The 18531-nt window shown below is 43.3% G+C and overlaps 1 protein-coding gene and 1 long non-coding RNA gene across 2 annotated transcripts in view; one reads left to right on the top strand and one right to left on the bottom strand.

Moving 5' to 3' along the window:
- Positions 1-7155: 7155 nt before the first annotated feature.
- On the top strand, positions 7156-11811 carry LOC109142375 (uncharacterized). Its single transcript, XR_002042968.2, has 3 exons — positions 7156-7564; positions 8970-9052; positions 9497-11811. It is a non-coding gene; the product is annotated as an uncharacterized LOC109142375 (long non-coding RNA).
- A 4892-nt stretch (positions 11812-16703) lies between these two features.
- adgrv1 (adhesion G protein-coupled receptor V1) overlaps positions 16704-18531 on the bottom strand; it is a 103093-nt gene continuing 101265 nt past the window's right edge. Inside the window, exon 95 of the mRNA XM_027278170.1 lies at positions 16704-18503. Coding sequence (XP_027133971.1) covers positions 18385-18503 — 119 coding nt within the window. The 3' untranslated portion in view covers positions 16704-18384. The remainder of the gene's footprint in view (positions 18504-18531) is intronic.

Genomic DNA, 18531 nt, shown 5'->3' with positions numbered 1-18531 from the left:
ACTCTTATGTAAGTTATTTGCACAAATGTGTTCATGTTTACTTAACATTTTAATACATATTACAAGTCCCTGAGTGGTTCTCAAATCTTTGTAGCTGAAGTAAATATTTAACTTCCATATGTTTGCTTTCCGTCTGTCGTTCTGGTACCAGCTTGTCTATACGTGACCTATTTATAACGCTCAAGAGTCATTTCGTGAGCACCCAATCAATTTTTACTCGTAGTGTATCGACTTGTGTGTTACGTCAAAGCCGGTTTTACGCCGATCGATCTTGTTTGAAAGTACAAGCGTGATCTGCAGGTGGTCAAGCTGGCACCGGAGTGATGCACAGAATGATCCCAGAAAAACAAAAAACTGCTTGTTGCATAACCTGAACTTTTCTGGTAACTGTAACGTAACGACAGGGGAAACTACTTCCAAACCTTTATACAAAGTGACAGCTCATCAACTTTGCTGGGAATTTTTTTTTTGCACATTATCAGTTTGAACCAGCATCAGTGATGGCTCAGCAGCACTGTCAGCTTTGACCAAGCACTTCAGTGTGCCTTTGTGTCCCCCTCCCTTCCTCCCTTTAACTGTCCCCCCTCCTTTCTTTCCCTGGCCCCTTTTGACTTTTGTGGGCCCGGGCCTTTGTGGGTGTCTGACCCCTGTGGACTGAAAAAAAAGGAGGAGGGGATTATTGAGGGGGAACATAGATTGGGGCGACGTGCGTGCATGTGTGTGCAGCGGGAGTGTTGACGCTAGCAAGTGCTGACGCTACACAGGCCTCAGCTGTTTCCTCTCACCGGCTAATCCCACTACCCACAAGCCCTTGTGATCCAGAGGTTCTCGGCAGTTTGCTGTGACCAGGCACGTTCAGCACGGATGAGGAGGGTTGGACTGAGGCCCCCGTACGCCTGCTTGCCAGTGCCACATCATCACTGTGACATAATAGAAATACACACACACACACACACACACACATCTGCACTGAGGCATGGAGCGCAGCATCGATGCGAGCCCACGCATTCCTTGAAACAATAGAGCGCCCAGTGTTACTACAGGACTGAAAATGTCATGCAGGAACAGACCCAGAGAGGAATATGACTCCACATGTGATAAATCCAAATTTGTGATTAAAGCCAGAGAAGTGTAATAACAAAAGTCACACGAAACACTCTGATACCAACTACCAGCTGATAACTTGACAGAATTTAGCCACTGTGAAGTTATCATTAACACCGATGAGTCTCTGAAGATCGCACTGAATGTGTCAAACATTAAACCTTCCTTACTTATTTGCTAAATGAAGTCACCGAAAGTTCACCACTTCTTGGCACTCCTCACAAACACACGTCATATTTCTCCCAGTTAATTTACTCAAATTTCATCCTGTGGTTGTTCCTCAACCAGCTGTTATATATAATTTCAACCGTTTATATGGTTAGGCGCATGTAATGAATCAGCGCAATTTTTCTCTTTCCACTGACAAAATCAGTTCTTTTCCTTCATGTCCAGAAACCTCAAACCACATCGTGACCCTCCATGCTAAACAAACTCTATAACACTCTGGAGACTATCCCCGAGACTATCTCCTCCATCCCTACTGCAAACAGCATCCAGGACGTCGACTGGCTGAGTATTGCAGGTCAAAGCTTGTCTTGTCTCGCTCCCGATGAGTCAGATTTATGAAAAATTACTTTGTATAAGCAAGGAAAGTACATCAAGGAACAACAGTCCCTAGTCATTAACTTTAACATCAGTACTAATACTGCACTCACACACACTCACACACACACAGCAGCACTGCAGCCAGCTCTCCATCTGTCGTGAGTATAAACTAGCTCTGTTTTTCTCATTGGGCACAAAGAAAGGAACAGAGATAGAACTACAGATAGTCTGAATGGAGGCGGAGGGAGGAGAGAAGGTTTTTTTTGCATTTTTTCAAGGGCTTTTTCTTCATGATGTTTTTCAGCAGCTGGTTCATTCCAGTTTGAAGCACTTCTGCACGAGGAGGCTGTCAGCAGAGGCTGCTGCCTTTTCGTCACTGAAAAGCCGGACTGTTTTTCGACCTTGCCAGGAACAAGTTGTTTACCGTCACCGAATGCACCACATTGGACAGCTGCCTTTTTTCATACCTTTTCACTGCAAAAGCACAAAGTGAATATTAATGCAGTGCAGTGCATGTCAACAACAGCTGCTGCACATAAACAGTACAAGTCACTTGTCAGTTTTTAGACTGCGTGACTCTAATTTAGTCCCTCCATGAAAGACAGATGTCAGATTCCTCTTTTAATCTCTGCCCTAAGTCTCCAATCTGTCCTCACGTTGCTGATGTGTCATGCTTTCTGCATAGTGTACACAAATATAATGAAAAAAAAAACGGCTGTGGCACAAAAGCCTCGATACATAGACTGGATTATAATTTATGATGATGGTGCTAATTGAAAATCCTTTTAAATATCTGCAGTGGAGCTGTTACGGCCCTCCATGTTTAATATGGACAGGAACCCGATAGTCAAAGTGACACTGTGCTATGTTCCCATGCCAGGACTCCCATCCCTGCCATACCAGAGTCCGAGCATGGTCAGCATTCCAGCTCCAACCACACACACACACACACACACTCCACTGGCATGTTTGCAACTCTTACGCAGCACCACAAGTTTAGGATCTTGCTGTTACTACAGTTGGGAAAAGTCCTGTATAGCTCACACCGCCTTTTTTTTTGCAGTGGCACTGTAACAAAACACAGGGTCAGGTTCAAAGTACTGGAGATAATATTAGGTGTCATTGTTAATTACCAAAGGAGAAATACTGTATGCACCGAACTGAGCCATTTTAATCTCTAAATGCACTTGTGAGACACAAGATGAGACATCGAGTAAATCCAGTTCTTACGTGACCGTTGTAACTGAGCAGTGGGGAATGGCGTCAGCTTGATTTCTGTTATTCAGACTCCAGAGCGATTAGACAGCCTACAGCTATACTGTTGCGTATGTAGAATGTCAGCCGTGCTCCAATACCTTGATTGCAGCCAGCAGAGGTAAACAGAACACTTTGTCAGGGCTGAGTATAATATTTAAAAATCCTGTCAGAGCCAGGCTGCAAGGAAAAAAATCAGTTTGCATCTGGACAGGCGACTTCCTTGCTCTGCCTCTCTGTTTTTTTTCTTCCAGCAGTATTTTATGCATCCACATTGTTTTCTTCCACTCCTAAAGTTTCCATCTTAAGTCTCACCTCATCACCAGATGTGTTTGACAAGCTTTGCAGAAGCCAAGAGCTGTTTCGAGGGCTTAGGCAACACTGCATAAGACGGTATTTTTTATCATAACCATGTCAGAAAGATTGATGGCTCTCTGCACTCTACATGACATGCACCCAAGGAGAAAAACAAAGTCAGCCTGACATTACCGACATACCTCTACGTTCAAAATGTACAACACAACATAAAGTGAAGTAGTACACCATGCAACTCAGATTACTGCATTTCCTCACCTTGGTGTGCAATACTGGGTGTTCTGCTCTATTCTGAGAGCTTGAGGGGAGGAATGGGAGATAGCTTCACCGGTGACAGTCTCTCCTCTTATGTCACCGCCAATTTGGCTCCAGAACATAGTGGGTGAAATTCTGTTGTAGCCCTAAAAAAGACGCTGAAGCGCTGCCATACGAACCGCAAAGATATTGCAGTTAATACCTTGTTAAGTGGTGAATGTCTGTCTGCATTAACTGCACCGTCTTAATATAGTTTTTCATTTAGAGACGAAGCTATATCTGAAAGCACGAATGCATGGGGTAGACATCCAACGGCAGAATATTGTTAACACCTCTTTGAAACTGAGATCACAGGTGATTTGGTTACTTTAAAGTCCTTTACCATGTTTGTTATTAAGTCTATTTGTGGTATATAAAATATGATATCTAGTGGCAAGCCACCAAATCATGCATGATTATGCAAGGTGAAACTCTGCGTGCTTTTTATGCAGCTCCCTCCCCAAAGTCCTTGGTCACCTTATGTTCTCTTTCAAGGGGATGAGAGGCCCTGGTTGAGGAGTGCTGTTTCACCGCTTGTCTTTTTTTACCTTGCTGGTCCCCTGTGGAAGTTGCTCAGTTTCCTTTTTTAGCCACGGCTGACTCATAGCATACCCCCCCCTCCTCCCTCCGCCTCCCAATGCAAAGTCCCTGCTCAGCTTTAAACTCCCCCCCCCTCTCTGTCTCTCTGTGCCTGCTCAGATTCTCCTGAGTCACAGAGAGTGAAAGACACCCCTCTCCTCACCTCTCCTTCCCACTGTGACCCACACCACCCTCCCCTCCGGGGCCTCCTCCCTCCCTCTGTGCGTCTCGCTCCTGAAAAACAACAGGTGCAGCAGGGCCTCCAGAGGGCGGGCTGTCTGGTGGGCAGCGTGTCCAAACCTTCCAGTCACTCCTCACTGTTATTTCACCCCCCCACCCTCCGCTTACAAATAGCCAATCTGTCGCCCAATCTCTCTAAACCCTGTCAACCCACCTGCCCGTTCCTCCACCTCTATCTCTGCACTTGCTCCACCTCTGCCACAACTCCATTCCCCTAATCTCGAACTCCTGCCACTCACCTCCCCGCTGGATGCACATTCTCCCCAGGCAAATTATACAGTGTTCTCTACAACTTATCACAAGGCTGACCTTGTGTTTCACAAGTTTTTTACTTTCAGTTTTTGATTTAAAAAAGAAACACTTGCCTGTATCACACCATCTCTCTCTGTACGAAATAGGACTTAATGCATGCACAGTTCCTATGTTTCCTCATGCAGATGCTTCTCCAGTGATCATGCTTCCTGTGAATGCATTACATTCCCAAACGTTGACAACAGCTGCCTGTTTTTGTGGGTCAAAATCGTGCTCTTTGTATGCCTGTATGGCTTATAGGCCATCACGGGTGTTGTGTGCAGGTCCAAACATCACATGCTCTTTCTTCTCTAACCCAGATCCCTCCAGGTGATAACCCACTGACTCTCAAAATAGCATGCTTGCCTTATACACACAGGGGAAGTGGGTTGAGTTGTCCAATACAGTGCGAGATGGGAAAGTTCACATTTACAAATCTAAATGAGGTTCTGTCAGTGGGTTAAACGTGGTGCTTGCAGATATCAGCTTTGTCAGTTTGCCATTTTCCATGTCCAAACTTTTATATTTGTCTGCATCAAAGCTGCTGAGTAAACGTTTCCATGGATGTAGGCTACGGTGTATGTTAATGAGCTTATGTTCCCTCTTGCTATTTTAGGTTCATACTCATGTGGTGCCTTTAGATTTGCTGTTGTTGCAATGTCAAGACATAAACCCTCTTTACAGTGGAGGAGAACTCATAAAAACGTCTCTTTGGCCTTGCTCAAAATAGGTCTGGGACACTTGCTGTTGATTAGTCTATATATGAGCTGACATTAAATGACCCTGCAGCAGCAGCGTGATTGGGAAGAGGTGTCGGTTCTTGTTCTACAGTTTGATAAACAGATCAGTTGTTCCCCTTTGCTGTTTCAATGTACAGTAGGTAAAGTAAAAACTCAAGAAGCAGGAATCAGGACGCCATGTTTGGTTAAGTACAACTGACTTCAGCTATTAATGGAGCACAATATCAAAAAACACTCCAACATTTGATGATCTCAGGTGTAGCACCGCCCACTTTTAACGCTACTTAAATTGCTTCTCTTGAACGTGTTGCCAGATATCCTTCAGCTCATGTTCCAGGAGTTTCCATCTGTCCGTCTGTCCAGTCAGGTCTGGTCTGGTCTGGACTGGGCCAGTGGGCATCCCCCCCCCACCCAAGCCTGTATTTGCTCCTTGGGTAAGACTGACAAGTAAACAACATCGGTCGGTCACCCCAGCTGGTGTCTGTAAAACCGAATTCAGTAGAATGGACAGGAATGACCAGGTGGTTCAACAAGAAGCAAGGACACATAGACAGTCTCACACACACACACGCACACATAAATGCATCATTATGAAGCAGAGCTGTGTGTCTAAATTGTCCCCCCAGCAACACTCGTGGTTGTGTCCAAATGACAATTTGATGAAAGCCACAAAAGATATTAATCATACCAAAGTGGGAGCCGCTGAAAGGAGTTGATGGGATTAGAGTTGGCTATGGGACAACAGAGAGCATAACACAGCAGTGTTACACAACAGATAAATGACCTGCGACAAGTCAGAATTATTCAAAATTTTGTTGCCCTTACATATGCTTCCCCTTTGTCGCTTTAGAGATGTATTAAAGGTCCAGTGTGTAAGGTTTAGGAGACTAATATGCATAACTGTGTTTTAATTAGTGTATAATCACCTGAAAATAAGAAACATTATGTTTCTGTGAGCTTAGAATTAGACTTCTACATCTCAGACTCCACAGGTCCTCACAGGTTTGTCTGTTCCTGGCTAATGTAGAAATATGGAAATGGAAGAGGCGCCTGTCGATATAAAAGTCTCATTCTAAAGTAATAAAAACACAATTATTATTTATTTTAAGGTGATTATACACTAATGAAAACATAGTTATGAGTATTATATTCTGTAAATAGAGCCTGTGTGACCTTTTTTTCCCATAGCCTCCTGTATATCAGTGTCAGGCAGATCAAAATTTCTATAAAACGTGCTTCGCTCTTTTCCTAATTATCATTTGAGATGACGTGAGAGGATTTGGAGCGAGGCTGATCCTTCGGTCAGGCCTGTGAGCTTTTGGCAGTGAAGACGCAGTGTGTTTGGTTAGGGAGAGGCTTAACTACTTTCTAAAACTTTCTGAAACTTCTCAAACCTCAGCTCATGGTTAGGTTCATACTAACATCACCAGATGTTTAGGTGATGCTTCCCATTAGGTGTGTCTTTCTCTTTCGGTTTCTTCTCATTCGCACCAAATATAATTTTCATAAACGTCCTCTTTCACCCTTTCTCTTCGTTGTAAACTCTGTTGTACTTTCCGGTTTTCATTTTCTGTTCCCCTTCTCCTTTCTGACTGATGATTCACCACTGAGTCATGAGGGTCCTGTCCTGGGCTGTAGCTAAATGTTTCAGCTGACAGGGGAACAGCCAATAAGAAAAATGGGGTGGGCCACACCACCTAGTTCCTCCCATGTTGCATATGAATGCACACACAGTTTTTCCCTCCACGTGGAAAGTGAGCCCTTAATTCTTCAATACCCCACTTCCGTTGTATTTAAAATTGCATATTTTATTCACTTATGTTGTGCAAGAGGCGTCCACACAGGAGTCACTTTAGGACAAGGGCAGTCCAGGTCCAGTTTGCTCCAGTTCTGTGACTCATTTTAATCATTTGGAACGGCTGCCAGAAAAAGAAAGAGAGAGAGAGAGACTAAAGGCTTCTCTCATTTCATCTAAGTGAGTCAGTTTTTGGCAGCCGGACTCTTTTCCCTCCAAATAAGCGGAGCTGCAGCAGTGAGTGCGTCGGTCTTCGTCACTGTGAGCTGAGCAGACAGAGAGGAATGTGTGACACACGTGAGCGCAATCGACTTCTGACTGGTTCACCCTCTGCTCGACATGTGCTCGGCTTCTTTTCGCAGCATATTGGGGAGTCCGGCGGTGTGTAATGTGGATGGTTTACGAGGTGAACGTTTTCATATTTAATGTTATGTCTTTTAAAAACACCTGTTACTGTACGACGACGAGTCGATAATTCACTAGAAAATTAGATCTGAAGGTTTAATGCGTTTTCAGAAAAGATGTATGAGGTGATGCTTGTCAAGGCTGTTTGCATTGATACAGTGCTGGAATAGTTTTCATTCCTTTAAACTCGATGTTTATCTTGAAGGAACATTGTAGCATTCATCATCTTGTGTCTTGTTATTTCCAGCTCTGTTATCGCCCTGAGTAACATTGTGCAGATTGTTAACTAAGTAGACAGGAACTGCATTTCTCTTTGTCTTTTCAGGTTTATTACTTTGGTCGGATGACTGGCATCTAGCAGTGAGGCTGCAGACTGCAACCAGTGATGCGCGGGTCCATGTTTGATCGACCTGCACCGACCGACGTCTTAAACTAACATGCCCGAACTCGGACCGCAGCAAATAATTGTGAAATATTGTACCCAACCCGCTTTCTGACCCGCATTTTAAAAAGTAGTCTATACTTTCTCCACCTCCTGCAGAGCTTGTGGCATCTTCGCGCCAGTTATTCAGCCAATAAATTCTGTGTATTTCACATAAAATTTTGTCTACTACATAAATTACAAAACTTTACTCGGCATCTTTATTTCAAACGACCCGACCGACCGCGACCCGAATATCATTAAAAATATTGTTTGGTGACTCGTGACCGCGGGCACTCGCTCAATTTGGATCAACCCGCGCATCACTGTCTGCAACCAACTGAATACCATGCGCCTCACCATTCCCAGTGTTGGAGAAACTATGGTGGCCGTGAAAAATATCTAGAGCCAGTGTTTGGTTCGTCACTTCTGGGCAAGCGGCAACATATGTGACTGTGATGTGCTATAAACTGCAGTTCCTTGAATCACCACTTTAAAGCTGGCTACAAGACGAGTCAGTCTCCATAAGTCCCCATGTTAAAAAGTCCAATAAACATGTTTATAGCCTGGTACAAAAACCAGTTTGGGTCTCTATAGCTAATTTCCCCATTCATGAGTCTAAATTTTTAGATAACCGACCTGCTTAAGTTATGCAGGAGATTAACAGTTGCGATCAAATAACAGATGGGTGTTGTTATTGGTGGCATCTAGGCGGCATTCAGCCCCGCCTCAGCTCCACAGACGGGGCCACGCCTTTGCTGATTTTTAGATTAGTCAGGAGGTGGCAGATTTAGGTCTGCTAAGATGCCTGGAGCAACCACACTTACCACAACATCCATATTCATACTGTCTATGCTTCTGGGCTACTGTAGATAGCAGACTCAATAAAAGAGGACCCACTTCCTCTCAAACAGCGATTCTCATTTTAAGATGATTATCCACTACTGAAAACATGCTTATGAATATTGTATTCCATTTCTGCCAGTGGATCCTCCTAAATGTTCCACGCTGGACCTGTAAAATACCCAACACCCACACACCAGCCAACTGTAATGCTTAGTAAGTAAGGTAAGGCCACACTCTGCATGTGGTTTTCTTCTGTTGTTCTCCACGCCTGCCAATGTGTAACAACAGGTGTTTGCCTGCAAACTATATGACCTGCGAAGCACGCCGCGTATAAAAAGATCGCATTAACTGAGAATAAATGCTTCCCGGTAAAGATGTTCAGGGTACTATCAACAGTTTAACACTGAGCTGAGAGAGAGGGCTTGCGATTTAAGGTTACGTTAGGGCGACTGCTCGTGTTATTTGACCTTGTTTTAAACACGCTGTCTGAGTTCACGTCTTTGATTCAGATCTTGGCCTCGGGAGTATGTGGCTGAGGGGAAGTCATGTGAATGACGGGAAACGACATAACAGATATAAAACTTCTTATTAAATACTGTAATTATCTTAATGAAAAGTATACGTGTCCTTCTGTGCTTATCTGAGGTCTTTTATCTGTCATCACAGTGACTCCATTGTTCCAGGTTGGTCAGTCAGCTTCTCCACCACCACCAACCCTCAGGTCCTGCCCTGGACTGCCTTGCATTTGACATTTCATTACGGACACACACAACAATAAGTGATATTGTTCTCGTGTGCAGTCAGAGCCTGATCGAGCCGGTTACTCCGTCTCATGCCATGTTTGCTGCTGCTGCTGTTGATGCAGAAGAACTTGCTGGATCAAACTAGCTGTGTCCGGCTGACCACACACACAGAGGAACCACTGTGACACGATGACTTTCTCTCTCTGATGTGTCACTTCCCGTAAAAGCCTGCAAAGGTCACACGTTTCTCCACTGAGGGTTTCACTCCAGCGGCTCTCTTCCCAGTTCCCATCCTCTTCTGCTTAGCTGTTGTCCTTTTTCCTGTCGTTTGTTATCTGTTGTGCCTGTACGTGCTAATTGTCTGTCAGCAAGATAGCCCACATTTCCACTCATTGTGCTCAGATTGTGGTATTTATAGCGTGTATCCTCACCACCGAGGTCAGAAAGCGCTCTTTCTCTCCTGGCAAACTCATCGCAGCGGCGAGGCGATCCGTCCTGATTTACTTTGAACTGACGTAAACATGACTGACCTAAACTGAGATTAGAAAATGAATCATAGTGACTAAGGTAGCTGGAAAAAGGTCTAATGAACGTATGAAAGATTCTGCTTCCCCCTGTATATAGGGATGAGAGCGGAGCTGTAGCTGATGCTGACGATTATAAAGATGATATTGATGATGATGGTGTTGGCAGACATGCGGATGAATGTGGAGGCCACAATAAATAGCCATGAGAGGGTGACGGGAGGGCAGCTATCTGTCCCTCATATATATATTAAGTTGTCACAGCAAATGCGACTGGTGGGTGATAAGCAAAAAAACTGGTCTCAGCCTGCTGGAGTGAGCAATGCAGGCCAGAGAGAGACAGAGTGTGAGAGAGAGGGAGAGGGAGTTTGTAACCGACTCTACTCGTTGCACACAGATAGCTGGCAACTCTGAAATACTTTATCAAGGTTCTCCTCGTAATCTGTTTCACTGCATGCACACACATACACACACACAGATAGGTGTGATGGTGGTGGTGGTGACAGCACAGTTTGCAGACTCTAGTCTTGACCTATCACTGCTTACAATGGGCAAACTTAAAATACACACTAGCTTTGATCCTGTAAATTCATACAAAGGCACACTTGGGATAAAGAAGGTCGCCAGATATCTAGATATCTCATCTGTTTCCAGCAAAACAACTCATCTGTCCAAACGTGATGACTATTTCAGGCTGCTGGGGATGAAAGTAATATATGGCAACCAGCAGGCTACAGCGTCCAGTGTCAACTTTCAAGCACAAGAACGCATACATATAGTACCGATACTACAATACAGTGATGCCCTGATACATTTCAGGTGCCCATCGAGAAAAACAAAACAAGTAAATGGACATTTATTAAAAGCCCACACGGATAAAAACCAGCCAACAACAACATGCCATAAACAGAACACTCAGTTTCTTGCCAAGCAGACAGCATAGCGAGAACAAGTGTCATTTGCAGACGATACGTCTGCTCCCCCTTTGGCTACACACAACCCCAGCTTTTACGCCCCTTGTTCAGCCATGTTGGCAAGGCCGCCGCGGACAGTGTTTCCTTTCACTTTGCAGAATCACATTTCATAGAGCAGCCGCACGGCTTGCAGCTACAACACACTGCGGCTACTGTAATGTGGCAGAGAGAGAGAGAGAGAAAAAAAAAAACGAAGGACATCAGAGAAGCAGCTTGAAGCTGACCAAAGAGAAAGTCTGCCTTTGTGTGTGCGTTTTTTCTTTTTGCTCTCCACAGTTGAATTCATCATTCAGGGTTGCTCTGCTACACCCCCGCTGTCAACTTCAGTCTATAAACTTGCTCATTTCAATGAGCATGCCGTATCGATCTATGATGTCTATTTCTATGGCTCAAGACATCCTGTTTGCTCCGGTGCTCCTGGCTACACCTCCACAGGCTCTCTCTTTTAATCTGCCTGACCTTTTGGAGTCAGTGGTCGGAAAGAGTCAAAAGGTCACATCATCGGACCTGAGTGTCAGCAGCTTCAAATAAAATCTGAGAGAACCTCGGACCGCACAGAAAATTGTATCTCATGTTTTGTAATGAAGTTATAGCCACTTAAGTTCATTTATGTTCATTTATGTTAATGTGTTTCTGCAAACATGAAGTGGAGAATCAGATAATGTTGTCAGTATTACTTCATAATAGTTTGAATCTCAAGAAATTTGTGTTTTATAAAGAACTTCCTGAACTCATCTTTTTCTGAAAGCCACTTCGTGATGCTCTGTCACTCTCACACACAGAGACTGGCCTTAAAGTTTCAATGTAAAGAAGACATTTTCAAACAGCACTTTCTACAGAATTTACTGATGACTTCATTAATACTGTTCTACAGTGGCAGAGAGCGGTAGACTGCCTTCATTTTATGTCTTTTTTACCCCAATATGACAGCCATACATCATAGTACGTAAACAAATAAATCTTATATATCCTTTATATATATTTCAGTGTTTTCTTGTCAATTCTACATAGTTTGTTCAACAAAATAAACCATGCAAACTATAGTTTTATACATTTAAATATGTGATTTAAAGAGTAGATGAATGAACACCACCAGAAGTGGAGTGAAAGCTCTCATGGCAGTTTCTTCTACTCTTCTAGGTGAGCTGGTTAGTGAGAGTTGTGTATATATATATTGGCAAGATATGAGTTAATCAAAATGAATATTTTCTCAATTATAGATATCAGCAGAGAGAAAAACAAATGAGATACATTTAGGCTATCTGTGGCTATTTTGCCAGCCATTCTTTGCTTTTAACTCTTTCGTTGGTTGGTTGGTTGGTTTGGTTTGTTTGTGACCACGGCACATGCAAATTATACATTCTGCCCATTTTTTTTTTTTTTTTACATATTAAATCAGTCGTGAAAAGGTCAGAGTCCAATATAAACTAAATTTTGACCAAATATCTGGGGCAGTTCCTGTGTCGGTAAGCTAAAAAATATCTTTGATCATTGGTCATGATATGAACATGAACATGTCTTATAATAAAGTGGTAGGCTAATGACTCTAACGTATGTCCATGTTTGGTTGCAGAAGGTCTAAGTCTTTGTTTAATCACCCAAGAATAAACACATACTCAAAGTTTTCCCGCAGTGTGACACCACTGGCACTGCCGAGGCCACCGGATACCCTCCAGGAGCTGTTGGTGATGTCAGACTCGGTGAGACGGCGATGAGTGCGATGTAACTGATGGTTGACGCTAACTTGTGTTCTTTTCGAGGTGTAGACAGAGAAGCGTGCTCAGATCTCGTTATAGAAAGGTCATCGTTTGCCATCTTAATGAGGGGCAATATAATGTGCACATACAGCACACTGACACACACACACACACATGCATTTGAAATGATGTAAGTACATATTTGCATGATGTTCTCACTGTACTTATTGTCTGCTTCCTCACACCGATGCAATGAGTGATGGCGAGATAGCTCAAACATATGCAAACACATGTACAAAACTCTCCTCGGCGCCTTCATTTAAACATGTTTACTTAACCTCTCTCCACCCAGTATGCAATTTTGCACAGCGCTCTCGTGAATGCAGTTTCTGCTGACGCGGTGTCCTATCTTTTTTTTTTTTTTTTGCTCTGTGTTGCGTTTCAGGAAAGGCTGACAGGAGCATGAGGAATGTAGTTGGAGTACAAGCGACATGTGCGTAATACACAGATTCACAAATGCTCACTAGCAGTGCAAATCATACACACTTGAGCTTGACTGAATTCTGAGGTCGTGAATGCAGACAGTAGTGCTTGCTCAGCTGTCTCCGTGGGATATGAAGGGAAGTCTGTTGCATGCATGAGTATTTCATGTTATCTTGTTACGGCTGTCATGCATACCATACTTTATTGATAAAGTAAGGTAGGTACAGAACATGTGTCTGTATCTAATGCCTCTCAATTAGATCGTATCTTAAATGTCCCATACTTAAATCTCTAAAAGCTTCCATACCCTTCAAATTACCTGCAAGCAAGTTATTGATTATCAAGCGGACGTCACAGGGAGCTGATTGCTTGATCAAATTACACCTACACTGTCAACATACTTCTAATGAGGTATGCTTACAGAGATTAGATACAGTCTGCTACACTGTGAGACTTTGAGTGCGCGGGATGTGCTGCGATAACCGTCTTACGTGTGTCTTTTCTGAATTACATGCGACACAGATCGCTTCGAGGCTGTGAAAACAGAAAAACAGAACTGTTAACCAGGGCAACAGGTAGCGCACGTTAATTTTGCATGTTGGTTACTCGGCTGCCTTCTTCTTTTACCCATCTCTCAGCACCTGCAGCGACTTACTGACTCACTGTCTGGCTGTATTGATTCAGTTTAGGAAGGCCGTCGCTGCCAGTGCTTTATGTGTGGAACTGGGTCACTCTATTGTAGTCGGAGATGAGGTGTTGCATGTTCCATTAAAAGGTCTGACTATTTTATATTCACCAAACTGCATTCAGAGCCTAAAGAATTAAAGGAAGGTTTTCTTACATTCATTATACTGCAGAGAAAAGACAGCGAAAAACGGTCAAAGGGTGGCATTATCGTGTTTCGGAAATTCACACCCTTGCCATTGAATTTAAAGAATGATGTAATCCGTGGAGATTCTCGTTGCATGATAAACTTTAGCTGAACGTCATTGTAAGTATATAAACAAACATTTCCTATTGTTTGATGGTGTAACTTCATCTGCGACTCCAACTTTTCTGAAAAGACAAGCGCATTCACCCCCCCTCAAAAAAAAACACCCATTCATAACTTCACCAACAAGGCCGAGCAAGCTGTAAAAAGAGAGAGATCAACTGACAGTTCCTAAAATAGGACATGAGTGATGCGAATCTGTAGCTCGGGTTTGTTGTCTTCCTTCATTTTGTCAGACAACCTTGCGTTGTGGAGGATGTGATGATTCACAGAGAGCTAGAAGTGCAGAGTCATCATGAGAGTATCCATACGAGCAGGATGTAAACGAGCGTGAATCAGCTTGTTGGCTGGTTGTCGGCTGTCTTATCTCTGTCGTACCCTCTGGGTACAGACAGATAGCGAGGGGCACACAGACGAGAAGAGACCAAAAAGCATCAACATAAACATGTTTGCCTCCAGTCTTGAGTCTCTGGGACCAAAGCCGGTGGGTTGGGACATTAAGCTGTTTGCTGTAGCCATTAAAACTGCTTTACTGCTTTCGTACAGCTGAGAGGGATGACTCATATAGTTTGAACACTCTTACTAAAGCACTGAACATTTCATCTGAGGCTCTGTGAAGCACTTGCAGAAAGGATTTGTTACTTTTATATCAGTCTTCCATATCAGTGCCTCGCTAATCTTGAATATGTCTTTTTGAGACATCCTGCACTCGGGAAGAACCGATTCAACAACAGCACATCATATATTTAATCATATTTAATCTATCCTGGAGCTAAAGGTTTATTCTTGACCTTGGAAATAACAGTTGTAAAGGCAACTTATATCATAAGAAATAATCAAGTGTTAATTAGTGAGCATTAGAGGTGCTGGTACAGGTCAATTTGGACAGAACCAGGCTGGATATTTCTTCTGTTTCCAGTTATTATACTGAGCTAAGTTCAGCTAACCATCAAGTGGCTCCAACATCATCAATCTTCTCATTTAACTCCTGGCAAGAAAGCAGATATGTTTATTTCCCAAAATGATGACGACGATGTGGCTGAGCTGTTGGAGCACCCAGAGTTTCACTTCACAAGGAATCATCACGTACCACAAACATTTACGATCCCTGCTGGGCAGTGATGTGACTCAAGTCCAAGTCTCAAGCGAGTTCCAAGTATTTCTTGCTTGGGCAAGTCAGGTCACAGGTTGTGTCAAGTTAAGACCTAAATTAAGACGTCTGAGATCAAGGCAGTCCCTTAGCTCATTTATTTAAAAAATATTCCCTTATCCTCAAATACTGACAACCAGACTGCAACATCATCTTTGTTACATTCTGCATCTGTCCATCTGTCCGACTGTTCTGTACAAATTCAGGCTCTTGAGTCGTGGATTTCTTGTTCCTGCCCGGTTTCTGGATCTGATCTGATCCAGAGACCATCAGGTAGCATCACAACAAATGAAATTTAATTTAAATTTAATATTTAAACTGAAAAAGTGATTTATTTTCTGCTGTAAGTCATCCAAACAGCGACTAGCAGGGCACCCTGAAAGCTCACCTGATATAAGTACGGTCCACAAACAAAGGGCTGGGTTCTTTTCCTGTCTATTCACAGCTACCTGTCCAGCAAAGAGTCCAAAGAAATAATGAAAGGGACAAAACAGTGACTGAGTGAGTCCACATCTCCGCTGCTGGGACACCCTAAAGACAGGGAGAAGACTGGAGTAGTGTCTGGCATCATTGGGACATCACATTTGACAGCTTCAGGTCAAATGTCAACAACCAAGGGGTAAGCGGACAGTTGGAGAAATGTCAAGGAGGACGTTCACTTCCAACACCACCTGTTCAATAATGGCTTACCCTTATCAGCGGGGCCGTGGACACCCCGGACAAATCAGCAGTTCATCACAGGGTTGACACATCAGGATCATGCTCACAGTCACCAATTAACCTACAATGCCAAGAGGAAGCTGGAGCATGCAGACATGAATATGCAAACGCATATGCAAATCAAACAATGAATCCTGAAAGCAGCTGTCATTCTTTCAACCCACCTCTTGACGGGCTTTTTTCTGAAGACAACTTCTCAGGGTTCATAAACTAATCTAAAAGCCCAGTACCTCGTCAAACACTTGACCTCCATCATTAGATAAGATTGTAACTGTACACTGTACTTTATTACATAACCAATACATGCTATAAAATACGCACCAGGTGCCCTAATCGTCAGCAGTTTTTCTGCAGCGGTTCATTCAGACGTCCAAAGGTCTGGAAGCTTTGGTGTTCCTTTTGCTGCAGATCCATTTTCCTCATGCTCTTCAGGAATTAATGACATTGGTTGCTCCATGTCTCATTAACAATGATGACATAACACAGTCTACAGGCAATGTAGTTTACCCTAATGGATACATAATGGAAATATGTCAGAGCTGCAAAGTCGCCATGATGCCAGGCTGCAATAATGCATGAAAATGAATTGCTTGTGTCTTAACTGCTGTTCTAAGAAGGAGTAAACAATGAAACAGGCCCCTTAGAAAAGCTAAAATCTTGTTAAATGGAGTAATGACTTCTTTGCTCTCCTTTGCTCATTACAGCGATGCTCTCTTCAGATCCCCGAGGAAAGACTGATGGTTCGAGGATGGATCTCGAAATGGATGTAATCATGTTGCAGAAAACAGAGACAAGACACCCACACTAATCATCACTGTTGTGTTTTGGGGATGTGATATAATTTGTTTCAGGATACATGAAGATGTTTCAGCAACTTCTCCACCCTCCAAATCCCCACAGTTTCTCGTTTCTTTGCCCTCAGTGGTGGAAGAGTTGGACAGAAAAACAAAAACAGGGGGGAAAGGAGAGTTCTGCACCTCCAGCCATGCCACCTCTCCCACTAGAGAGAGGATCGATAAGTTTTATAGATTTCAGAGTGAGGAACTCTGGCACCGATTCAACTCCGAAATAAAAATAAACTACTTCATCTGTTAAAGGAGAAAACTTTCCTCTTATTCTTCCCTCAGTCTCACCCCCATTCGCCTGCAGGAAGGAGAATGAAGCCATTAACCAGCGGGAGGGAGGTATATAAAGAAACAACATTTTCTAGCCGGTTCCTTAGTGTCAAAATATCTTCAAGTAGCACACTCGTATCCTGCTGCTGCAGCGCTCTCATTATCGTGACCTCAACCATCCAGAATGAACCTGGGAGAGTAGCTGCTTTAACGATCAAGCATTGGCGGTGACGGATGGATGGATGATTCCTGTTTCCCGTTGGCCTGTCTAGACCTTTTTTCGACCCTCTTGTAAACTTCTTCCCCCTGCGGTAAAAGTAGCAGCCTCTCACGCAACCAGTTAGTGCGCTTAGATGTGGAGCTGATGTAGGACAGAGGTTAAAGGTCGGTGCACGGGGCAAGTAGACACCGGATTCCACGCGGTTCAAAGCTGATGTCAAGGTCAAAGGGGAATTTTTTTGCTTTTACTTTCCTGATTCTTCGCGGCACAGACCAAAGACGATCCTCAAAGATGACTCAACCATGACACAGAAGCTAGTTGCATTGCTTACATTGTTATCATTTTCATTCATTACAGTCCTCTGGCTGTAGAACCAGTTTCCGAACGTCCTGTGAGGCAGTGATAACTCACACAAACTATCCTCTGTCTGGGTGTCGCCGCTGACCGCACGGTGACTCACTTACATAACCATCAGGGGGGACCCTCCAGTAGTAAAATGCCCGTGTGACGAGTCATGAGCAGGAGAGATAGAATCAGCACAGCCAAATGTAAAATATACGGTGAATCATTTATTAACAATGTTACACAATCTCCCTCCTCAGCAGTCTGCCGAGGGCACATCTGACTAGCTCACTTGCTAAATCTCTACAGAAAAAAAAAATCAAAATATACATTCAGAAAACAACTCCATCAAGGACGTTTAAAAAATTAATTTAGTAAAACATTTATGTATATGTTTATATATATATATATGTAAATATATATATATAAACAGATGTACAGTAAAAAATCACATACAGTATCAAACATCTATATGAAAACTATTCAAAAAACTGTTTTAGTGCAAAAGCATTTCATAATATAAAAATACTGTGCTGTAATTTCTTTCTGATATGACGATAGAGGAGGACGTGGGGGTCTGTGTGAGGTGAACAGGTTAGAGGTGTGTGTCGGCGATGGGGATTCGTCTCAGCTCAACGATTTGCGAGTTGGCTACGCTCCCTCCGTCGTGGCTTCCGGGGATGGATTCGTTATCGCTGACGTTAAGGCCGGTCCCTAAAACAGACGGAAAGAGTTACATTAC

Source organism: Larimichthys crocea, chromosome III (assembly GCF_000972845.2).
Source record: "Larimichthys crocea isolate SSNF chromosome III, L_crocea_2.0, whole genome shotgun sequence".
Lineage (NCBI taxonomy): Eukaryota > Metazoa > Chordata > Actinopteri > Sciaenidae > Larimichthys > Larimichthys crocea.
The sequence above is the reverse complement of the archived record's forward strand: the minus strand, read 5'-3'. Positions and strand labels throughout refer to the sequence as shown.